The sequence below is a fragment of the Manduca sexta genome, chromosome 24, assembly GCF_014839805.1.
Source record: "Manduca sexta isolate Smith_Timp_Sample1 chromosome 24, JHU_Msex_v1.0, whole genome shotgun sequence".
In the NCBI taxonomy this organism is placed as follows: domain Eukaryota; kingdom Metazoa; phylum Arthropoda; class Insecta; order Lepidoptera; family Sphingidae; genus Manduca; species Manduca sexta.
The window spans coordinates 13,089,739-13,110,235 of NC_051138.1; the positions used below are offsets into that span (position 1 = coordinate 13,089,739).

General features: G+C 35.1%; 1 protein-coding gene across 2 annotated transcripts in view; it reads left to right on the forward strand.

Moving 5' to 3' along the window:
• Positions 1 to 1,953: 1,953 nt before the first annotated feature.
• The window catches only part of LOC115444118 (O-acyltransferase like protein), a 33,946-nt gene continuing 15,402 nt past the window's right edge, over positions 1,954 to 20,497 (forward strand). Inside the window, exons 1-3 of one of the 2 annotated variants that reach the window (XM_037442462.1) lie at positions 1,954 to 2,261; positions 2,457 to 2,609; positions 3,236 to 3,403. Coding sequence is in view for 1 of the 2 variants with exons in the window: in XM_030169770.2 (XP_030025630.1) it covers positions 15,951 to 16,155 (205 nt within the window). In the remaining variant the exon portion in view is untranslated. Of the gene's footprint in view, positions 2,262 to 2,456; positions 2,610 to 3,235; positions 3,404 to 15,893; positions 16,156 to 20,497 lie in introns of those variants that run through there. The other variant, XM_030169770.2, reaches the window with a different exon arrangement.

Genomic DNA, 20,497 nt, shown 5'->3' on the forward strand with positions numbered 1-20,497 from the left:
CTCATATCTTTATGCGAGTTACGGATTTAATCTTCTATCATTAAAAAGTTATAATGCAAACGGATAATTTTTTTTTTTTTTTTCTAATAGTTATTATTTGTCATTATGTCTGCTTCAACTAAATGAGTATAAACACCTACTAATAGCTGCAACACTATAATAGCGAAATCTCTTTACTAAGACGCGTTTGTAATCGTATGTTTAATGCATAAAATATACGCGTAACATACTAACTACACACCCAATACAACAAACAATCACACATCACGGTTTTTTTTCTAAGGATTACGCCTTTAGGATCCACTTTTAGCCTAATGTGTATCATGATGGGACAGGGGGCGAACCTATCGCCCTATCGAGTAGAAATTTCGCACTACGGGCTTATACTGAGCAGAAAACCTAAATATTATATTGTCCACTCCAGGGTTCCAGCACGGGACCTTCATAAAACAGCCAAGTTAAACGCAATAACCACAAGCAACAAATTCGCCGTTGAACAGCCATCCTTACTCATACAGGAGCTTGCAGCTACCCGCAGAGATAACGCTGACAGGAGCAAAGAGATCCGCCTCCGATATCCGTCGGCTAACAATTAACAATGAGACATTATACTCAAAGACTAATGCTGCCGATAATTACGAGCGCTCCACCGATTTGCACCGCCATCTTAAATTATAGAGGCATGTTTGGTATGTTTAATTGACCAGTGATCTTGTTTAAATTGTTTATGCAAGGTGATGATTTTGAATTGCGGATACGCTTGTCATCTCTTATCTTATGCCCTTTAGTGTTCTGGTAAAATTGCTTTTTTATTCTGATGCGATGTACTTACACCTGATCGTACATATAATTTACATTTAAACGAAATAAAAATCTACGCCAAAATTGTGTTATCCGGCCTGAAGATTGTCTTTCTTATAACATTTTAGTTACCTGCAAGCTAATTATATCTAATTCATTTAGTTTTAATTATTAAAAAGCAATTGATTAAACGTGTATCCGTTATTTACGTTTGATTAATTTCTTTACATGTTACTCCTATGTAATGGACATTGGATTTACAGAGCCTTGGTTCGCTCTTAGCAAAAATTTTACGGCAATGTCCTAAAATATAGATAATAATTAGTTATTTATACAGATAATAAAACAGCAGAACATGTCTGTACATTGAAAGAAAAATAATAAAAAAGAATATTTTTAAAATTATTTTCTGTCGGTCTGTCTCTTTTTCTGTGTCTCCGAAATTTCCGAACGGATTTTGAAATAGTTTTCACAGGTGTACATAGTATTACTTGTACCGAATAGTGGCTTTTTGCATTAAAAACGGATACCTATCCATCTATCTATTTATACATATTAAAAGACAAAGTTCCGTTTTTTGTATGTCTCAGTATGTATATCGATTTTTTATAAAATTTGGTATGGAAATAGTTTAACCCGGAGGGCATCCATAATTTCCATTAGTATTGTTCTGAATATTTACAACTTAGTGGAGAATTACGATATATGTCAAAAATATATAATATATTTCCTTGATCAAAATTAAAAATTGAACAATATGTTTTAGGTACAATAGGTTTATTATAAACATCAACTACACTAGATCAGGTTAGGTAGTTGCCATTACAGTGGTCATGTAATATTGTGACGGTAAATGAAAATTTGTACTATGGTTATACCATCGCGGGTTATCTGAAGCCTGTATCCTTGTAGGCGTATTAGATACTAGAATTTGTATAGAAATATAAAAACAACCGAGCACAGTTTCAATCAATAATTATTAAATTATATTTACCTGGGAAGAAAAAAAAGTAATTTTAACATAAAACCCTCATTTTATCATGCGACTTAGGCCGTATAATTTTGTTCTTGCGGTTCCAAAAAAAAAAGCAATATGTCATTTTACTGTCAAACTGAAAAGTGACAAGTAACGTAAACAGCAAATTACAAACACCAGGAAACTAGATTGCGAAACCTTAGTATTGTTTTGGTTTTGTATTTTGATACAACAATCTGAAGACAAAGAATCTTTTAAATAATGCAGGATATAAAACTAATGGATGAAATACATAACTTAATATAAACTCCACAATGTTCCCCTCTTGAATTATTAGACCGTCTCAACGTAAATCATTAAATTTGTGTAAATAACTAAGAATCTTAAGTTAGGTATTTCGCTATCACCTTCGGCAATAGGCCGCCTTTTAAATTGGATTAATTGGAGAATAATTTAACAATCATTATAATACAATAACGTTCAGGTGAGTTTTTCTTTACTAATGAATTTTATGAAGTTTAAAATACCACAGTCTATGTAGGTATTTAATACAATTTTTGATATTGGTGCTTATGTTTTAAAAAGTGAAATTTACTTATACAAAACATCATCAGACATATTGCCAAAATCATATAATTTTATGTTCTATAAAAAGTTATTTTTGTAAAAAAATTTATAGGTCTGCAAACTGTTGAAAGCATTGGTGATGTATGCATGCCTTGTTTGTATGTGTACATGGAAGTTTACAACACCATCAGAGCCTGGATTTACCATGCTATGGGCTTACATCAAGCACACATCAACACTTACCAAAACATACTATATGATTAAAGTTAGTATATTATGTGTGTTTGATATACTTACTTCAATTTAGCACATAAACACCTTTTAAAAGAAGAATTGAGTTTGTTTTCTTTTCATTCACTGTGTATTTTTGCATGGATGGCAAACCTTCATTAATACATAACTGTATAATTTGAAAAAATAATAATCTAAGTACCTATAACATGGCATCCAGGGCTGGCCTAAGATATTTAGCTGTGCCTTGTCTGGTGACTTTTTACATCTCAACTATATTCTGTTAAGTATACGTTGGCTTGCCAGAATTATTATGTTAAGTGCCACCCATGGCCCGCATGTCATTAGTTCGCTATCCCTGTTTTAAAGGAACAAAACTTATGATATTCAGTATAGGCATAAGATAGTAATCTCACTTCACCAAATACCTGACTTGAATGCAACACCCTGTAGGCCAATGTGATGGGTTTTACACTCTGTATACAGTAGTTGCTGTCCAGGCAGATACAAATATCCTACCACCAGATAGGTTTCAGTTCAGTCACACAACACTTTAACAAGTAGGATTCACTTGAATCTTTTTTCAAAAGCTATCTGCTCGAGGTTTGTCTCCTTTAGGGTTAAAAACATTTTACTAATATGTTTTTATTTCTATTCCAGTAAATCATGGCGATTTTTGCATGAACTATGCAAACATAAATATCAAATGTTCTTTCATTCTTCATGATAAGTGGTTTGTCAGTTATTAAAAATCATGGGAAAGCTTACTAGAAGTAAGCTTTCCAAATACCACAAAACATTCAACAGCAGCATACTTCTAAAAAACAGGTATGATGTAGGTTTTGCTTCATGTTGAAATAAGAATACACATTTATCTATTTATAGAAATTTATTTAATTGCACACTAACAATTAATTGACTAAAAATGCTTCATTGAAATTACAAAGTTATGGATGAGTCTATTCATTAATCACAGGTGTGAAACAATATTTATATAAAAACAAAATAATTAAATTAAAAGAAATTCAATAAAATTTTATACTACATATAATTGTGAGTTATGTTATATAAAATTAATTAACCTTAGGAATGATGAGACGTCACAAAAAATCATTGTAATCTGATGGCAAAATTTAAGAATTTTCCACCTCGCTGTGTTTTAAGGCTGATTTTAGCCTAAATAGCCACCATGAAGGACTATATTTTTTTAATGAATATGTAAGTTGAGAGTCTGGAGAAGTTTTGACCTACCTTAGAACCACAAATTCACCTGTTTAGATTTTTTATTTAAAGTAGAAAATTTAAGTCATCATTTATAGAACATAAGTTTTTCACTTTACACCAACATTTCCATAATTTTCATTAAAGTTACGAAGCTGATTGTTTTTAGCAATAAAGTACAAATAATGAAAATTTTGTTCAACAAAAAAATCTCGAATAAGTCTACCACATTAAAAAAAAAAAAGAAACTTAATCGTTCAAATCTAAAATTTACAAAAAATTCTGAAAAATATTTGTACGAAAACTATGAATAACCGCGGAACATATTATATGGGGGTGATTCGGATACCCCAAGGGGTGCTCTATCACTGGACCTCCGCGTGACACTATTTTCTGGGACACTCTGTATATACCTATCGTGACGATAGGATGGTTGGCAGTTGAGATACCTTTGTTTAAGGTGTTCTGCCGGCATAAGAGAAAAGCACATACCTAATATTATTTTTTACATATTTTTATGATATTTTTTTTTGTTAAATACGTCTTTTTTACTAATTACGAATGTCTACATAATCCAATTTTGAAAAAGTAAGTGTAGATACGTATGTATATACGACTTTTTCATTGTAACGGGAGTGTACTCCTCCCTCCATCATCATTCATCATGTGTTGGCGTATTTAAGCGAATATTTACGTTATTTATCATCCCAACATCTACTTTATATTTAAAAAACACAAAGTCGATATTACTTTGTCCGAAATGCAGATAAATTAAGTAAAATATGTTTTAGTGAGTTTACTGTGAATTGATCCAATCGTATATTTTGAAAAGATAATGAGATATACGGAAATTTGTGTCCAATTGAGACTTTAATATGCATTTATATTGTCGTGTTACGAGATTAATGATAACAGATTGCATTACCTTAAAATGTAATTCGGTATTATACCTTAAATATGCTACGGTATATGCGCACAAAGTGATTATAATAATAAAAGTAAGCAGATAACTGATAACACTGGCTACTTCAATGAGTCACGAGTTATTGAAAATCTTGGCCATTTAATCTATACTTCCATTTTTATTAGCGGCTGCAAAGTAGAAAGAGGTATCTGCATATTCGCTGCTTTACTGTACAGGGTACAGAAAAAAGCGAGTAATTATTTTATTTCTTGGTCAAATTTTCTGTAAATTTTAACAGTATTAGTTTATAGGGTTAGTATTTTATATTTTAAGTTAGTATGGATATTTTTTTTTTTGTATCTACGTCGTATTTTAAATTATGCCTCATGATTCAGTAATGCACCATAAAAGCCGAAAATTGAATGCATTATATACCACTGTATTGTAGTTTTATATAAAAGCTTATTGATAAATTTAAATATGAGTTTTTTATATCAAATTATACCAAGAAAGAAGGTGCATCTGCATCTACACACTATGAGTAAACACTACATACTATTGTTTTTTTTTTATGAATAAACCATGAATGAATCCTTCTAGTCGAATTTCGGCCATGGCGGCCAATCTCAAAGAGATCAGCCAAGTATGCAGGACATATTATAATGCACAAATGTGTGTTCAATGAGACGGCAATCCGACATGACCGGGGAGAGATCAGGCGCCGGACCAACGGGTTTACGTGCTTTCCCAGACACGGGGGTAAGTATCACACGGCCAACTTCCTGACTCCTAGCTGCGACTGAGTATTTTTTTTTTATGGAAAATCCCAATCACAATTACTTTAGGCACGATCCCGGATTCGAAACCAGGACCTCAGCGCCATAGTCGTACTCGTACCGTGTACACATAACAACTACGCTACCGAAACAGTCAAAGGTTATAAACCATAATAAAAGCTCTGTGGTCGATAGTTCCCACTGTCATTCAGTGACTTATTTTTTTTTTTATTTGTTCCGGACAAGGATGTGCACGTGCACCTTCTTGCACTCAGCTCACGGCGCCCATGGCCAACCCTTAAACTTGATTAATCTAATAAATGAGGAATTAAAAGCAGGACTTCAAGCCTAGACTAGAATATTAGCCAAAATCAAAAGCAAACATATCCAAATATTATATAAATAAAAAAATACTTTATAGTATTCAATCGTTTGTAAGAGACAGGTTTCATATACAAAAGTTCATCTGAGAATAACTTATTTTTTTGCTGAGAAACAACAGTATCCAGGGGTAACGATTATCGATAGCGATCCTTGCATATTGTTTATCGATATTATCAATTAATCGATAACTATACCCTCAGGGCCATGTATAAATTACGTCACAGGAGTTTCATAATTTTTGACCCCTTCCCCGCCTTTGTCACAGGTGTGTGGTATCACAATACAATAAGTGAAAGAACTAAAACAATATACTTTTTGGTTAGATAATATTTTATTATATTTCTATCCAAGCACTAAACTATTTATTGAGTACCTACATTATTGATATTAATATTGTTCCATATTTTTCAGTGCATCAACGTGCTAATGTCTTATTAAAAAAATTCATGTTGTAATGCTATAGACTAGTTTTCATCCCAAAAACAGGATTTACGCGATACTGCGACAAGAAACTAGTGTGTTATTCAATGGAGTTATATTATGCTAGAAACATAATATCGCATTGTTTATCTACAGTAGATAAATTTAAATGTAGGAAATATAAAATATTGTAGGTTTTCCGGAACACCTGCACGATAAAGTTTATATCTATTGTTCAATAATCCTACTAAAATGTTTTGATTACATATTTTCACTTACATTTATGTTAACACTTCTATTACTACGGCCCCTTATTATTAACCCATTCGTGCTTGGACTGTTAGCCGGCTAACATTCCAATGACGAATGGAATAATATGTATAATGGAACGAGCAAACCGCTCCTCTAAGCGTAAACGACATCAGCAAATTTTAAATTATCGTGCCATTGCACTGCGTTCGTCATTCTGAGACAAGGCCGGCCTTGACTATCCCTGAGCCCCGGCCGAAAAAAAGTAAAGTTTCCGGCCACCGATATTGTTTTTTTTTCTAGGTCTCATGTGTATTTTGGCAAAAGCCTTACGCCAACGATGACGTTTGAGACAGCCTGTGGCGCACCCTAGAGCTTTTAGCGGCACGGGTGACCGCCCGGTCCGCCGCTACTGCCATATGAGACATGAGATGTGAAGTCTCATGTAGCCCGTTAAATACACTGTCTATAGTGTGTTTTATAACTGAACGCAATGATGTATGGTGGCAGAAATGAATGCGGTGGTATCTATGTACTTTGCTAATCTTTAACACACCAGTGAGGGTAACTTACTTCTTCCATATTTTTCTACAATGAGCATTGCACTTAGTCTTACTCGTTCGTAATCAGTTTCTCACGCACGAAATAACGACCAAGATCCTTAAATAAAGATTAAAAAAAAATAACACTATGGCCGGTGACACTCGATGACGTCACAGTTTGCAGTTACAGTTATTTTTGTTTTGCAATTGTTGAGCAATATTGTTCAGAGAATTATTGCATTTTACAGTTCAGAGCAGGCGAGAACCAAAAAGTTGCATGTGATTATATCATATAGGTAATATTCGCTCAAGCAACTTTCTCGCCAACAGTTTACAGGGGTAATTATTTATATAATAAAAATAATATCAGCCCTGTATTATATACTTGCCCACTGCTGAGCACGGGCCTCCTCTACTACTGAGAGGGATTAGGCCTTAGTCCACCACGCTGGCCTAGTGCGGATTGGTAGACTTCACACACCTTCGAAATTCCTATAGAGAACTTCTCAGATGCGCAGGTTTCCTCACGATGTTTTCCTTCACTGTTAAAGCGAACGATAAATTCACAAAGAATAAATACATGATTTTAGAAAAGTCAGAGGTGTGTGCCCTTTATTTTATTTTTATTATTAGGTACAGTTACAGACTACAAACTAAACAAATGATATATCAATATTACATTAAAAAGCAAAATGAGTTTGAAGCCCTATTACAACTATACACAACAATTAAGTTAATTGGTAGCATCACGCAAAATTCGGAATGATTAGTCTAGTTACTTAGTTACAGGTTTTAAATAGGGATTCTTTAAAGGAAGCGAAACTAATGTTAAAAATGTCAAGTTTCGTGCAAACGTTGTTATATAACGTGCTCATTCTGGTAAAGGGATTATTTTGTGATACATTGTTGTTGGATGGTGGTATACTGAACATTTGTTGAACACGCACTGACCGAGTCGGCAACTTGAAGTACAATGGCTCAACCATATTACAGTCAAGCGTTCCATTAACAATTTTGTGAAGAGTACAGAGATCAATTACCTCCCTACGTTTTGCCAAGGAAACCATATGAAATTTCTGTAGCCTGTCGATGTATTCAGGTATTTTGCGTCGAAGACCACATTTTGTGCACAATGATCGAACAAATCGGCGTTGAATAGATTCAATTTTATCTTTATGTGTGCGGTATATCGGGGACCAAATGGGCGAACAATATTCTAAAGTGCACCTCACTAAACAGCAGTATAGGGTTAAAAGTGATGAGATGTTCTTGAATGGTTTACCGACGCGGAGAATAAACGATAACATATTATTGGCTTTGCTACATATCCTGTCATAATGATCCCTGAAAGATAGCTTCGAGTCAAATAGCACTCCAAGATCTCGTATAGTGTTGACTCGCTTTAAAATTACTCCATTTACATCATAATTATTAAGATAAATATTATTATTTTTTGAAAACGTGATTATATTGCATTTGTTTATATTTAACTTCATATCATTAACCTTACACCATTCAAAAATAACATTGATATCGCGCTGCAGAGCCACACACTGATCATAATTGTCAATAACTCTAAAGATCTTTATGTCATCCGCATACGCCAGACATTCACTGTCGATAATGTTCAACAAATCATTGATAAACATTAAAAATAGCAAAGGACCCAAGTTAGAGCCTTGAGGCACACCAGAGGTAGCCAAGAAGGGCACCGAATCGTAACCATACAGCGCTACAAGTTGGGTTCTATTCATAAGATAGGATCTAAGCCAACGTTGTAGATCACCGTGAATACCTAAGTGATCTGTCTTGAGCAGCAATATCTTGTGATTCACTCGGTCGAACGCTTTAGAGAAGTCGCTATAAAAAGAATCTATCTGTTTTTTTTTATTAAAAGCTTTGCATAAAAAGTTGGTGTAGAGAAGGAGGTTCGTACACGTAGATCTCCCAGATACAAATCCATGTTGTTTACTGCTCAGAAGACATTTGACATGATTGAAAAAGTGACGATAGATCAGACTTTCAAACACTTTAACAAAGCAGCTTAGTATGGAAATAGGACGATAGTTGGTGACGTCATGAGGGTCGCCTGCCTTATAGATTGGGGTAATATTTGCTATTTTCCATAAAGATGGAAATACTCCTTTACTTAAGGATTTGCTGAAAATTAGAGACAGCGGCCCGGCCAAAGCGGAAGCACAAAAACGAATGAATACCGGCGGTACACCGTCAGGTCCTGCGCTTTTACGAATATCGATGCTATTCAAAAGACAAAGAACATCTTCTTCGCGAATTTTTAACTTAGTGATGGTAAATGACGATGGAGGAAAATCGGGTGTATAAGATAAGTTATTGTTATCGTTATAAGTGGAACAAAAATAATCTGCAAACAGATTGACTATGTCAGATCCAGTATTAGCGATTCTATTCATGTAAAACATGGAGTTGGGAATTCTGTTAGTAATGCGCTTATTCTTCGTATATCTCCAAAAGGCTTTAATATTAATTTTAATATCTTCCTCGATACTAGAAATGTAACTTTTAAAACATTCAGTCATAGCATGTTTCGCTCTTGATCTAAGCATAGAGAATGTGTCATAATCACGAGGATTTTGAAATCGTTTGTAGCGAGCATGGTACTTAGCCTTGTTTCTGAGAATCTTTTGAGAGCACTGGAAAACCAAGTAGGATACCTATGTGATCTTTGTATTATCTTAGGGGTATTTTTATTAAGCGTAGCGGTCAGTATATTGTAAAAATGTTGAACGAAATCATCACAATTAAGATCTTTGGCTGACTGAGCCCAATCCTCATTAAGGAGATCTTTAGCGCACTCAATATAATTAGTCTTGCGAAAGTTGAGTATTTCAAGCGAAGAACAAGTTTTTAAAAGGGGAGTTTCATCAGTGAGTGTAATTTCAATGGGGGGATGATGAGCATCCAGGCGACTAATTGGTAATGATTTAGTGACTCTTGTTGTATTCGGGTTAGATGTGAACACAAGATCGAGTAACCTATTATTTTTGTTAAGTATAGTGTTGATTTGCACCAATGAACTAAAGTGACACAAGTCGTAGAGAGCGTTAGATTTGTCGCATTTGGAATTTAATAAGTACCGATAATCAGTAGACCATGCTATATTCCCGAGGTTAAAGTCACCTATGATATACGTGGAATGCTGAGGATGCTCGTCAACGATACCTTTACATTTATTTATAAAGTCAATAAAAAAGCTACTAGGTAAATAGTCGGGTAGATATACAATACATAAGTTTATAATAGTTTTTTTGTTAATTATAATTTGTACCCATAGGTCCTCGACTAGATCAGACTGCCAATCAGGTCGAGGAGTTACCTCAAGCGTCTTTGAGACAGCTACGAGAACTCCCCCACCATGTTGCTTATTAAATGTACGTAAAAAGTTACCACCGCGGTCCCTGCGTATCACAAGATATCTGTTGTCAAATAATTCGGATGAGGCTATACTATCGTTAAGCCAAGTCTCACTAAGACAAATTACATGAAAATTATAGCAAAGAACGTTATTGTAAATTTCATTAGTTTTGCTTTTCATTCCCCTGATGTTTTGGTAAAGAATAGTAGTGCCAGCCATTTGTAATTTATACAAGCCAAAATAAACAAATTAAAAAAGAAGTGGATATACAGCAAAAAAGAATTTAGCAAATAAGCTTTAAGCAATCCTTATTTTTAATATGAATATATTGCGAGTCAGCATTTTTCCTAACATATATGCGACTATTGCGCACCCAGACGAACTTGTAGGCGAGCTCTTTAGCCTTCAATCTAGCGGCAGCATGCAGTGACTTATTCATAGGGGAAAGATGTTCCGAAACATATACTGGTCTCTTATCACCTGATATTCCTAGTAGGGATGAGTTCAGTTTGTTGTTACTGTTAGTTTTATTGTATCTAGAGACCGCTGAATAGAATTCGTCTCTGTCCCTTGTCGTCCTGAATCTAACAATTATGCTTCGTGGAAGCTTGCTCTCCTTATTTAATTTGGCTACTCTTGTGCAGCTTATTATTTCGGTATCGCAGACACTGTGGCCGATGACTTGCGCACATTGCTGTATTATATTGGGTAAGTTCTCATTGCGGTGCTCGGGTACACCTTGTATTTCCAAATTATTTACACGAAGATGTTGCTCGATGTTATTGAGACGATCCGATAATTCATAAACCATCGTGTAAATGGCCGAGTTGTCGCTTTTGAGGTGATTATTTTCATTGGATAGAGCATCGATCTTCTTTTTCATTTCGTCGTGCATCGCGCTAAGAAATTCTACAGATTTGTTAAGCTCTTGTAACTCACTTTTAAAAAAGGCAAACTCCTTTTTAATTATTTCGGAGAGTAAAGTGGGTAATTCCTTTTTTATTGCCTTAAAAACTTCGTTGGATATAGCTGTAATGAAGTTCATATCATTCAGTAGCGGATTACTAGGATTGGCTGCTTCATGCGCGTTTAATGTGGGTAATTGTTTCTTACGAAGAGTAACCTTAGGCGGGTCGTAATCTTGATCATCTATGCTGCTACCGGAGTTGCAGGAAGCTGATTCCTGATGCATGCTGCGTACGGGGGTATTAGTATTTCCAGTTTTAGGTGTTTTGCTAGTGCATTCTTGACAAATCCATTTCTTCTTACTCGCATTAGCCATAGTTCGAAAACGTTTAACGGGGATTTGAGCGCAATCAAGATCATAAAACTGGAAGCATTTATGACATTGTAGATATGCAGGTGTACTGATTCGAGTACGACAACCTGCGCAGGAACCGACGTTAGACGCCATCTGTGGTGGTCTCGAAGAACTACAATGTTGATAGGTCAATGACCCGGTGAGCCTAGCGAATAGTTTGCAAAATTAGCGGTAGAGTTCGCTGTTATGAAATGTTGACACAGGTATATATGATATACTTAATATGTTATTAATCTGTCGAACGACTCGTATACGATTATTATTAAGACCAGGCAAATATTGGCTACCAACGTGGGTGAGGTATCCACTAATCATTGTGATAATTGCTTACCACTAACTAAAGATGATGATGTTTTTTTGACGTTTGTAGGTTGGTTTCTTTTTACAAAACTATGTCCAATTATGAAATGGTTCATTTCGTTCAGAGTCTTATGTCGTATCGGTCTGAAAATAAAGCGAAAGCTGGTTCCAAAACGACGTTGCCGGCAAAAGAAAATTCTTAGCCAGTTGTAAAGTCAGCCACAGACGTAGCTGAACAGTCATTTATTTACTTGCATAGCAATGCACCTCACTGCATCTGATGCTAAGTGGAGTGGGGTCCAATAAAATGTCGGCTAAAGAGGATGACTACCCGTTGACAGTCGACACAATAGGGTACCGGACTCATTTTTGTTCTTAACAATTATCAAATATTTACATAATATAAATTATAACACCAAAGAAATTATTAAAATCCAGTGAAAAATCAACAAGTTATGAGCATTTGAATTTCGGTGGAAGGGGTAATTAACAAGAGACAAAATATTCACATGTGACGTCATAGGGAATTACTTCGCGTGCGAAAGAAAGAGATGAAGTGATATCCCCACATCGCGCCCACTTCTGCACATTACAATATTTTAAATATGAATTACTCGCTCATTTTTTAACCAATTTTTATGCTGTTTTCGCAGAAGTGCTTCTTTTTCGTATTTAAAGCCATTACACATAGAATAATGTACAAAATCAAGCATAGGCCGGTCCCCTATTATGCCAGCTTGTTGGATCTGGCTATACACAGGCTGATCCAGAAACATGATACTTACGTGGAACTCTACGCCGGGTTTAACACCTTGTGTAGAGTGATCGCTATCCGGGCGGATATAAAATATATCCTATAATCCGCTAAAAAGCTCCTTTGAATCAACTTTAAAGTTTTTGTTTACACGTTATCAACAATCGTTTCATTTTCACTAACATCTGAGGTTTTACTTTATTTTAGATAAAGAAAAAACTAAATTAAAAAATAAAAAAAAAACTAAAAAAATAAGAAAAAACTAAATAAAACAATCAATCGGTCTGTCACCGTCCACTGCTGACGATAGCCCTCCCCAAGTTAACCATAATATTTAGATAGGAAAAAGGAATATTTAGACTTAATTTAATGTGTTGAAACATTGAAATAAAAGTATTTACGGATTTTATTGCGGTTATTTATATCGACGCTTGAAAGGCAATCATATTTAAGCGAAAAACATACAGAAAATGAATTATATAAATATTTTGAATCGTCATTTTTTTCTGCTTCATTTAATCTAGATTTTATAGGTCTAGGACAATGTTAATAACATTAGACTATATCTTTATAAAATAAAAAATTGAATTATTATTAATTTTCATATTAAAACTCAAACTTTAAAGCACTCTACTCAAAAAATTACTGATTATCGCTTAGATATGATGCCTTTCAAGCGTCGAATTTAATTATTTTCTCCCGAAGTTTTTAAGACACCGAGCTCATTCTGCGTAGATCGGACCGTCAAAAGCAAAAAAATAAATAAAAATGTTGCATAAAAATAGTAAAATGTAGGAAGATATTGCAACTTTGATTTGCGGATGACCAACACCACATATCCCCCTCCCTCCCCGTGACCATAAAGGCTGCAGTCTTCGAAACGTCGGGAGAAAATAATAATCAAAATAACCGAGATAAAATCCGTAAAATAGTTTTATTTCAATGTCTAGCATTCGCGTAAACATATGAAATTATTGTGTTTAAACCTTTTCGAGTTTTGAATTTGTTCATTTACTTTTGTAGCTGCCGTATATACCTACATTTGATGAAGATACTCGTAACGTAATTAGTCATCAATTATCTTATAGCTCCTTTATTCAACTTTATTATGAATGTATATCCATCAATAAATGTATACCTTTATGACTTAAAATGTTAGTATATGTTATATCTAAACGGTAATCTAATTCATTTCTTGAAATATACTCCGATGAATCATTGACTTATCATTGTTTGTCACGTATATCCATTGATATTAGTATGTGATATAATTACCTATTTTGGTATTATCCTTATGTCTTTTGGATTATGATAATGAGTAAAATACAGCCGGTATTGTTCACGGAATTGTCTATTTTAAACTAAATGACGACAGCTTTTTTATAATATTGGGTACCAGCCCACTAACACACTCAATCCGGATCATTCTTTAAATATTTCAATGGATTTTGACCTTCATTATAACACCCTTATAGATAGGCTATTCGGAAGGGAAACGGACTGCTGAGACGAATGTCCGCAGTTTTAAATCCAAGAGCATAGGTAAGTGCCGAAGGGTCAATATAAACGATCCTGTTGGCTTGCCTTTCGTAATTACATAAAATCTAATTATTGGAATGATATGCAGACCACATTCATGCATAAAAGAATCTAAGTATAGGTTGTGTCGCGCTCCCTTTTGGAAAATTTTATGCTTCGGCACTGGTATGTATTCTTTGTGAATTATTTATTTATTTAGCACTTCATATACAAATGTATACAGGCGGACTTAATGCCATAGGCACTCTCTACCAGCCAACCAATTACCAATTACCCCTAGCTTTAACGGTGAAGGAAAACATATTGAGTAAATCTGCATACTTGATAGGTCTTCTTAAAGAATTTCTAGAGTATGTGAAGCCTGCCAATCCCCTCTAGGCCAGTAAGGTGGACCTTAGTCCACACCCTCTCGGCAGTAGTGCTCAGCAGTGGAACAGTATATAATATAGGGTTGATATTATTATTACCACACCCTATTATACTAGACTTTTGCAGAATTTAGCAAATTTCCGTCACGTGGCGACACACGTTTTATTTCCAAACTAAAGGATTATAATAAATATTATATGTTCGACTTCATTATTCTATGATTTTAATCTTCTGCTAATTACGAAGCGTAGATAAGGACAAATTTATCTAATAATCCATCTACAACGCTTTTGTTTGTTTTACAGCAGGACATTGTATCCAATGTAGCTATTAGATTTAATGATTTAAAATCTAACGTCAAGGTGACGAGCGCAGTGTAAGTTCGGGTGGTCCATCTGTTCATGGCCAGTCATGTTGCTTACCACCCTTTAAATCTTACAGCTCATGTGATATGACCCTTTCGTTAAATTTTTATCCGTGGTGTTTTAAAACTGTCTTATCTAGTTGTAAACGTCCCTATACTTGTGGTTATAATGCCTTCTTAGTTCATTATTTTGTCTCCGACTTTGCTGTGGAGGAAAGTGCTAGTGAAAGTGCTTTAGCTACAAGAGTTGTAGAAGGTGACAGGGCGAAAAAGTCTCTGAACACACTTTCGGCTGTCGCATACTAAATTAAATAAAAAAAAGAAGTACCACAACATTCTGTGAAACAAGTTTATAGCGTAATTTACACGTCTAAGTTTAATGGAAATAATTGCGAATCTTTTGGTAAGGTGGTTAATACTTTGAAAATATAAGGAGCTTTAATATCAATAGATTACCAGTAATTATAATTATCAAGCCACACGTTGCACAACTGGTGAGTAATTGCTTGAGCATGTTATGATTTATCAGAAACGTCACCCTAAATTTTTCACAAAACGGCCACTGCATGTCACTGCACTGCGATCGTCACCCTAAGGAATTAGACGATTGACTTGAATGAAATAACGCCTTACACAACCCTACCCGGAACTAACGTGTAAATCACAATATATAAAATAAATGTAAGTATACACTATTAGTAGGAAAAGAGATAAGTTATCACATTGTTTTCAATCAAAATCTACTGCTACGTCACATTAGCTTTTTAATCGATGTCGGCCGTGAGATTAGAACAATAACGTGAGAGGAAGTCGACGTGCGTGCACGCATTTCGGAATAATGGTTAAATCCAAATATTTATTGTTTGCGGTATTAAATATATTGTTCAATAGACCCACTAATGGTTATATGATAATCAACAATGAAGATAAAATGTCGAATCACGGTTTTGATTTGCAACTTTATGAAGATGTTTTGGATCCTGAATTGTGTCAAGAACAGATCAATTTTATAAGACGGAACGACACCATGCTTCTGGCTAGATGTAAGTGTACCTTTTAGTAATAATAGGATATAGGATTGTGGCTACCTCGGTGACGTAGTTAGTTGTTCTGCATGCGCGGTAAGGCAGCGCTCTGAGATCGTGGGTTCAAATCGGGATGGGCAAAGTGATGTTTGAGTTTCTCTGCTCAGTATAAGCTCAGAGTCTGGTATTTGTGCTCGATATGGCGATAGGCTCGCCCCCTAACATATCATGGGACGAAATATACCTACTTGGTGAAAAGTGGGTGCCCTGGTTGCGCCTCTGCATACCCCTTCGGGGATAAATGCATGATGTGTAAAGGATTGTGTTAGCTGGACTTCAGCCCCCGGTCAGTTCGTTGTGCAGATGGTTACAATTCGTTTTGTGTTATGCTCAGATTTAATAATAATATCAGCCATGTATTAAGCATATACTGTCTCACTGCTGGGCACGGGCCCCCTTTATTGCTGAGAGAGATTAAGACTTTAGTCCACCACGCTGGCCTAGTGCGGATTGGTAGACTTCACACCCTTGAAAGCCCTGTAGAAAACTTCTCAGGTGTGCAGGTTTCCTCACGATGTTTTCCTTCATCGTTAAAGCAATAGATAATTCACAAAGAATACACAACTTATATTTAGAAAAGTCAGAGGTGTGTGCCCTTGGGTTTCGAATCTGCAGACATTCGTCTCGGCAGTCCGTTCCACAGTCAACTAGGCTATCGCCGCCTCTCACTGTTACAAAATTACACTCAGATTATTTTAATTATATGGTTATGACTATATTTCAAAGTCCCATAACAACAGTTATATATAAACATGACATAACTATGTACAATAACGTGTTATTCCAAATCTAAATTTGAAAACAGTGAATTTACAACGTGATATTTGTTATCAGCAATGATTCACGGTAATCGCGAATCTTTTTTAATAATATATTAATCGATGTAATCCTTGATATCATATTGTAAGATATGGATTAAAAAAAATCGCACATGTTGGTTAGTAGATAATAACAGTTAATATGTACAAGAATTTGTATATTATTTCTGTACGCTTTGCTGTGAAAAGCCATGAGCGGAAGTGTTTCAAGAAATATCTTAATTTAAGAAACGATTCAATAGACTTAACTTTGTTAACACATTGTGTTACGTGCCCGGATCTTGTTTGTAAAAGCTTCATAAAAAAATCGAAATGATAAAGAATTTAGCTGATAAAGTTTAAATGTTACTTACGAAATTGAACCATCAAGCAACAAAAAGAACTTTGTATATCTAAAAAATAACTTTTTTGAATCGATTTTTTTTATACTATAGAGATAAAAGCTCGTGGCGAGATTTGGCTTATACTTCTATAATAAATAGATACTGTTGTAAATATGGTATATGTTCTTAGTAATTAAATAAAGTTAGTAAAAAGATGTTATTGACATGAGTGTTTATTTCGGACTAAAGAGAAGTAACTATGGCAAACAAAATACAATTAGTTCTAAAAATAGAACATATAAAAAATAATAAGTCACGACGAAGGTTACAATCTCCAACAGCCGCCCTTAATCGCAGTTGTGACAGAAACAAAACAAATAAAATAATTAAGTTTCTAAACCTAAGTTAACTACACATCGTTTGTGTGCTAGAGGTCCGAGGGCCTTCGTTAGTACATCAGCAGGCATATCGTTACTTTTTATATATTCTAACTTAACAATATTATTAGATACCTTTTCCCTAATAAAGTGAAACCTAGTATCTATATGCTTCGTCCTGCTGTGGTGTACAGGATTTCGAACAAGATTAATGGCACTTTGGCTGTCAGAAGCTAAGTTAATTGAACAAAGTATACCTGTTATCTCGTATATAAACCGACGTAAGTAACACGCTTCCTTCGTGGCAGACACTAATGCCATATATTCTGACTCGGCCGAACTTAACGCAACAGTAGGTTGCTTCTTGGATTCCCATGATACTGGACCTCCACTTAACTTGTAAACATAACCGGTGTATGACCTTCTGTCGATTGGACAGTTTGCCCAGTCTGCGTCACAAAAACCCTTTAAATGGTTCTTCATTCTTATGACTTGACCATCCGTTCTTCTTGCCATATTATTTTAAACTAATGGAGTATCCACGGTCTTACACTCCTTCATATTAAACTTTTCTAATATAGAAAGAATATAATTCAGAGATCTTTTAATGAAAAATATCTCGACAAATCTTCTCAAAAATTCAAATTCTTGACAGTGTCAAATGTCAAATTAGATTTAAAGAAGACTATTATGTCATCAACAAAATTCCCAATATCATAAGTTCTTTACCATAGAGTTTGGTAGTTTAATTTTGTAAATCCATTTACATGGCATAACCTTTTTTAGGCTTATCTACTAAATTCCATGTATGGAGTTTCATTAAAGAACTATACTCACCAGCCATATTATGGTGCCACTTATCAGCATCATCGGCATGAGTAGCTTCGTAATATGTCGTAGGTTCATTAGAATCTACCATTGACGTATTGTAAGCTTTATAAAAATTTGTTGGTTTTCTGTCTCTGGAAGGGTATCTGCGCTCAGGGTGCGATTCCTGTTCCAAATTCGCTGTCACTTCTTCCACACTAGGCAGTCTTAAGCCACTGAGAGACTCTCGTTCTTCCAGAGTCACTGACTCTTTTGTACTTTCTAGATTTACTGGTAAAGTTGCTTCAGCCGCCGGGCTGATACTCTCATCACAGTCATAGAATTGACAGTCATGATCAAACTCAGACTCAATCTCTTTTTGCTCATCAAATAACAATATAGATTCTGACTGTGCGACAGACTGCTTCTGCTTTAGCGCTGAAAAGCAATTTTCAAAAAAGGTTGCATCTCTGGATATAATAACTTTTCGTGGGTTAGCAGGGTCCCTAAAAATATAAGTGCCTGGATTTTCAGAATAACCGACGAAAATTGCTTCCTGTGCCTTGACATCTAATTTCTTCCTGTGACACGAAGGTATATGGACTAGAGCTCTACAACCAAATACTTTTAGATGGCTAAGATCACCTTTTCGTCCATACCATTTGTCATAAGGAATTTGTCCACCTAAGGCTCGATGAGGAGACCTATTCTTAAGGTAAATGGCAACTTGGAATGCATCTTCCCAGAATGCTTTCGGTAGTGAACTTTCAGCTAGCAACGTTCTTGCCTTTTCTGTAACCGAACGATGGGTGCGTTCCGCTACTCCAACTTGCTGAGGACTATAAGGCGTCGTTGTTTGATGTTCTATACCTTTTGAAGCAAGATAATCAACAAACTCTTTATTCACGAACTCCTTACCTCCATCAGTCCTAATTGCTTTAATTGTTTTATCTAACTGATTTTCAACAAAACATTGAAACACACAAAATATATCTTTGACTTCTGTTTTAGAAGAAATAAAATAAGCAAACACTTTTCGCGTATAATCGTCTACTATTGTCAACATATATCTATTTCCTTGAAAAGAAGTTGTAGACACCGGTCCCATCAAATCCATATGGATCAGTTCCAAAGGGGAAGTAGCCCTATTAAACGCTAACCTTTTGAAAGGTTTTCTTGCTTGTTTACCTTCCACGCAAGCGATACAACTAGTTTTATCTACTCTTGTATACTTTATACCTACCTTGTGATTTTTCAGTTGGTTCATGCCTATACGACACAAATGTCCTAACCTCTTATGCCATATTTGATAACTATCCTGACAACCAGAGTGCACATCTTGTGTCAAAAATTATCTGCCACATTCTCGGAAACATTTACAGTACCATCTAAAACGTACAGTCCACCACAGGGCGAGGCATGAGCAACAGATTCACCTGTAAAATTAAAAGTATCAGATTTATAAAAGTTACATCCATTTTTATCAAAAACACAAATAAAACCCTTTTCAACAGTTTTATATACAGATAACAAACTAGCTTTCAAATCTGGTATATAAGCAACATCACTAATATTGTTGACCACGTTCTCGGGCGTGTTTATTGAAATATTTCCAATTCCGCAGCACTTAATCTGTTCTCCATTTGCGACAGTAACAGTACCTTGATTCTGTATCGAGATATTCTGAAACCAGTCCCGTCTAGAAGTCATGTGTCTAGTACAACCTGAATCTACATAAATTATGTCCTTTCTTGGGTTTCCAGAAGTATTAAGACTTGTAAATATCGTATCATTGGTATTTACCGCATTGCCTTTCTCCTTCTTGTTTCTCTGTGGACAGTCTGGTCTCTTATGTCCAGGTGTCTTGCACTCATAACAAACTATATTCTTCTTCATTGACTTAGGCTTCTTCTTCGCATGAAAGACAGAGTCTAATGATGTAGCCACATCTTTGGACATTTCATTAAGCAGTTTT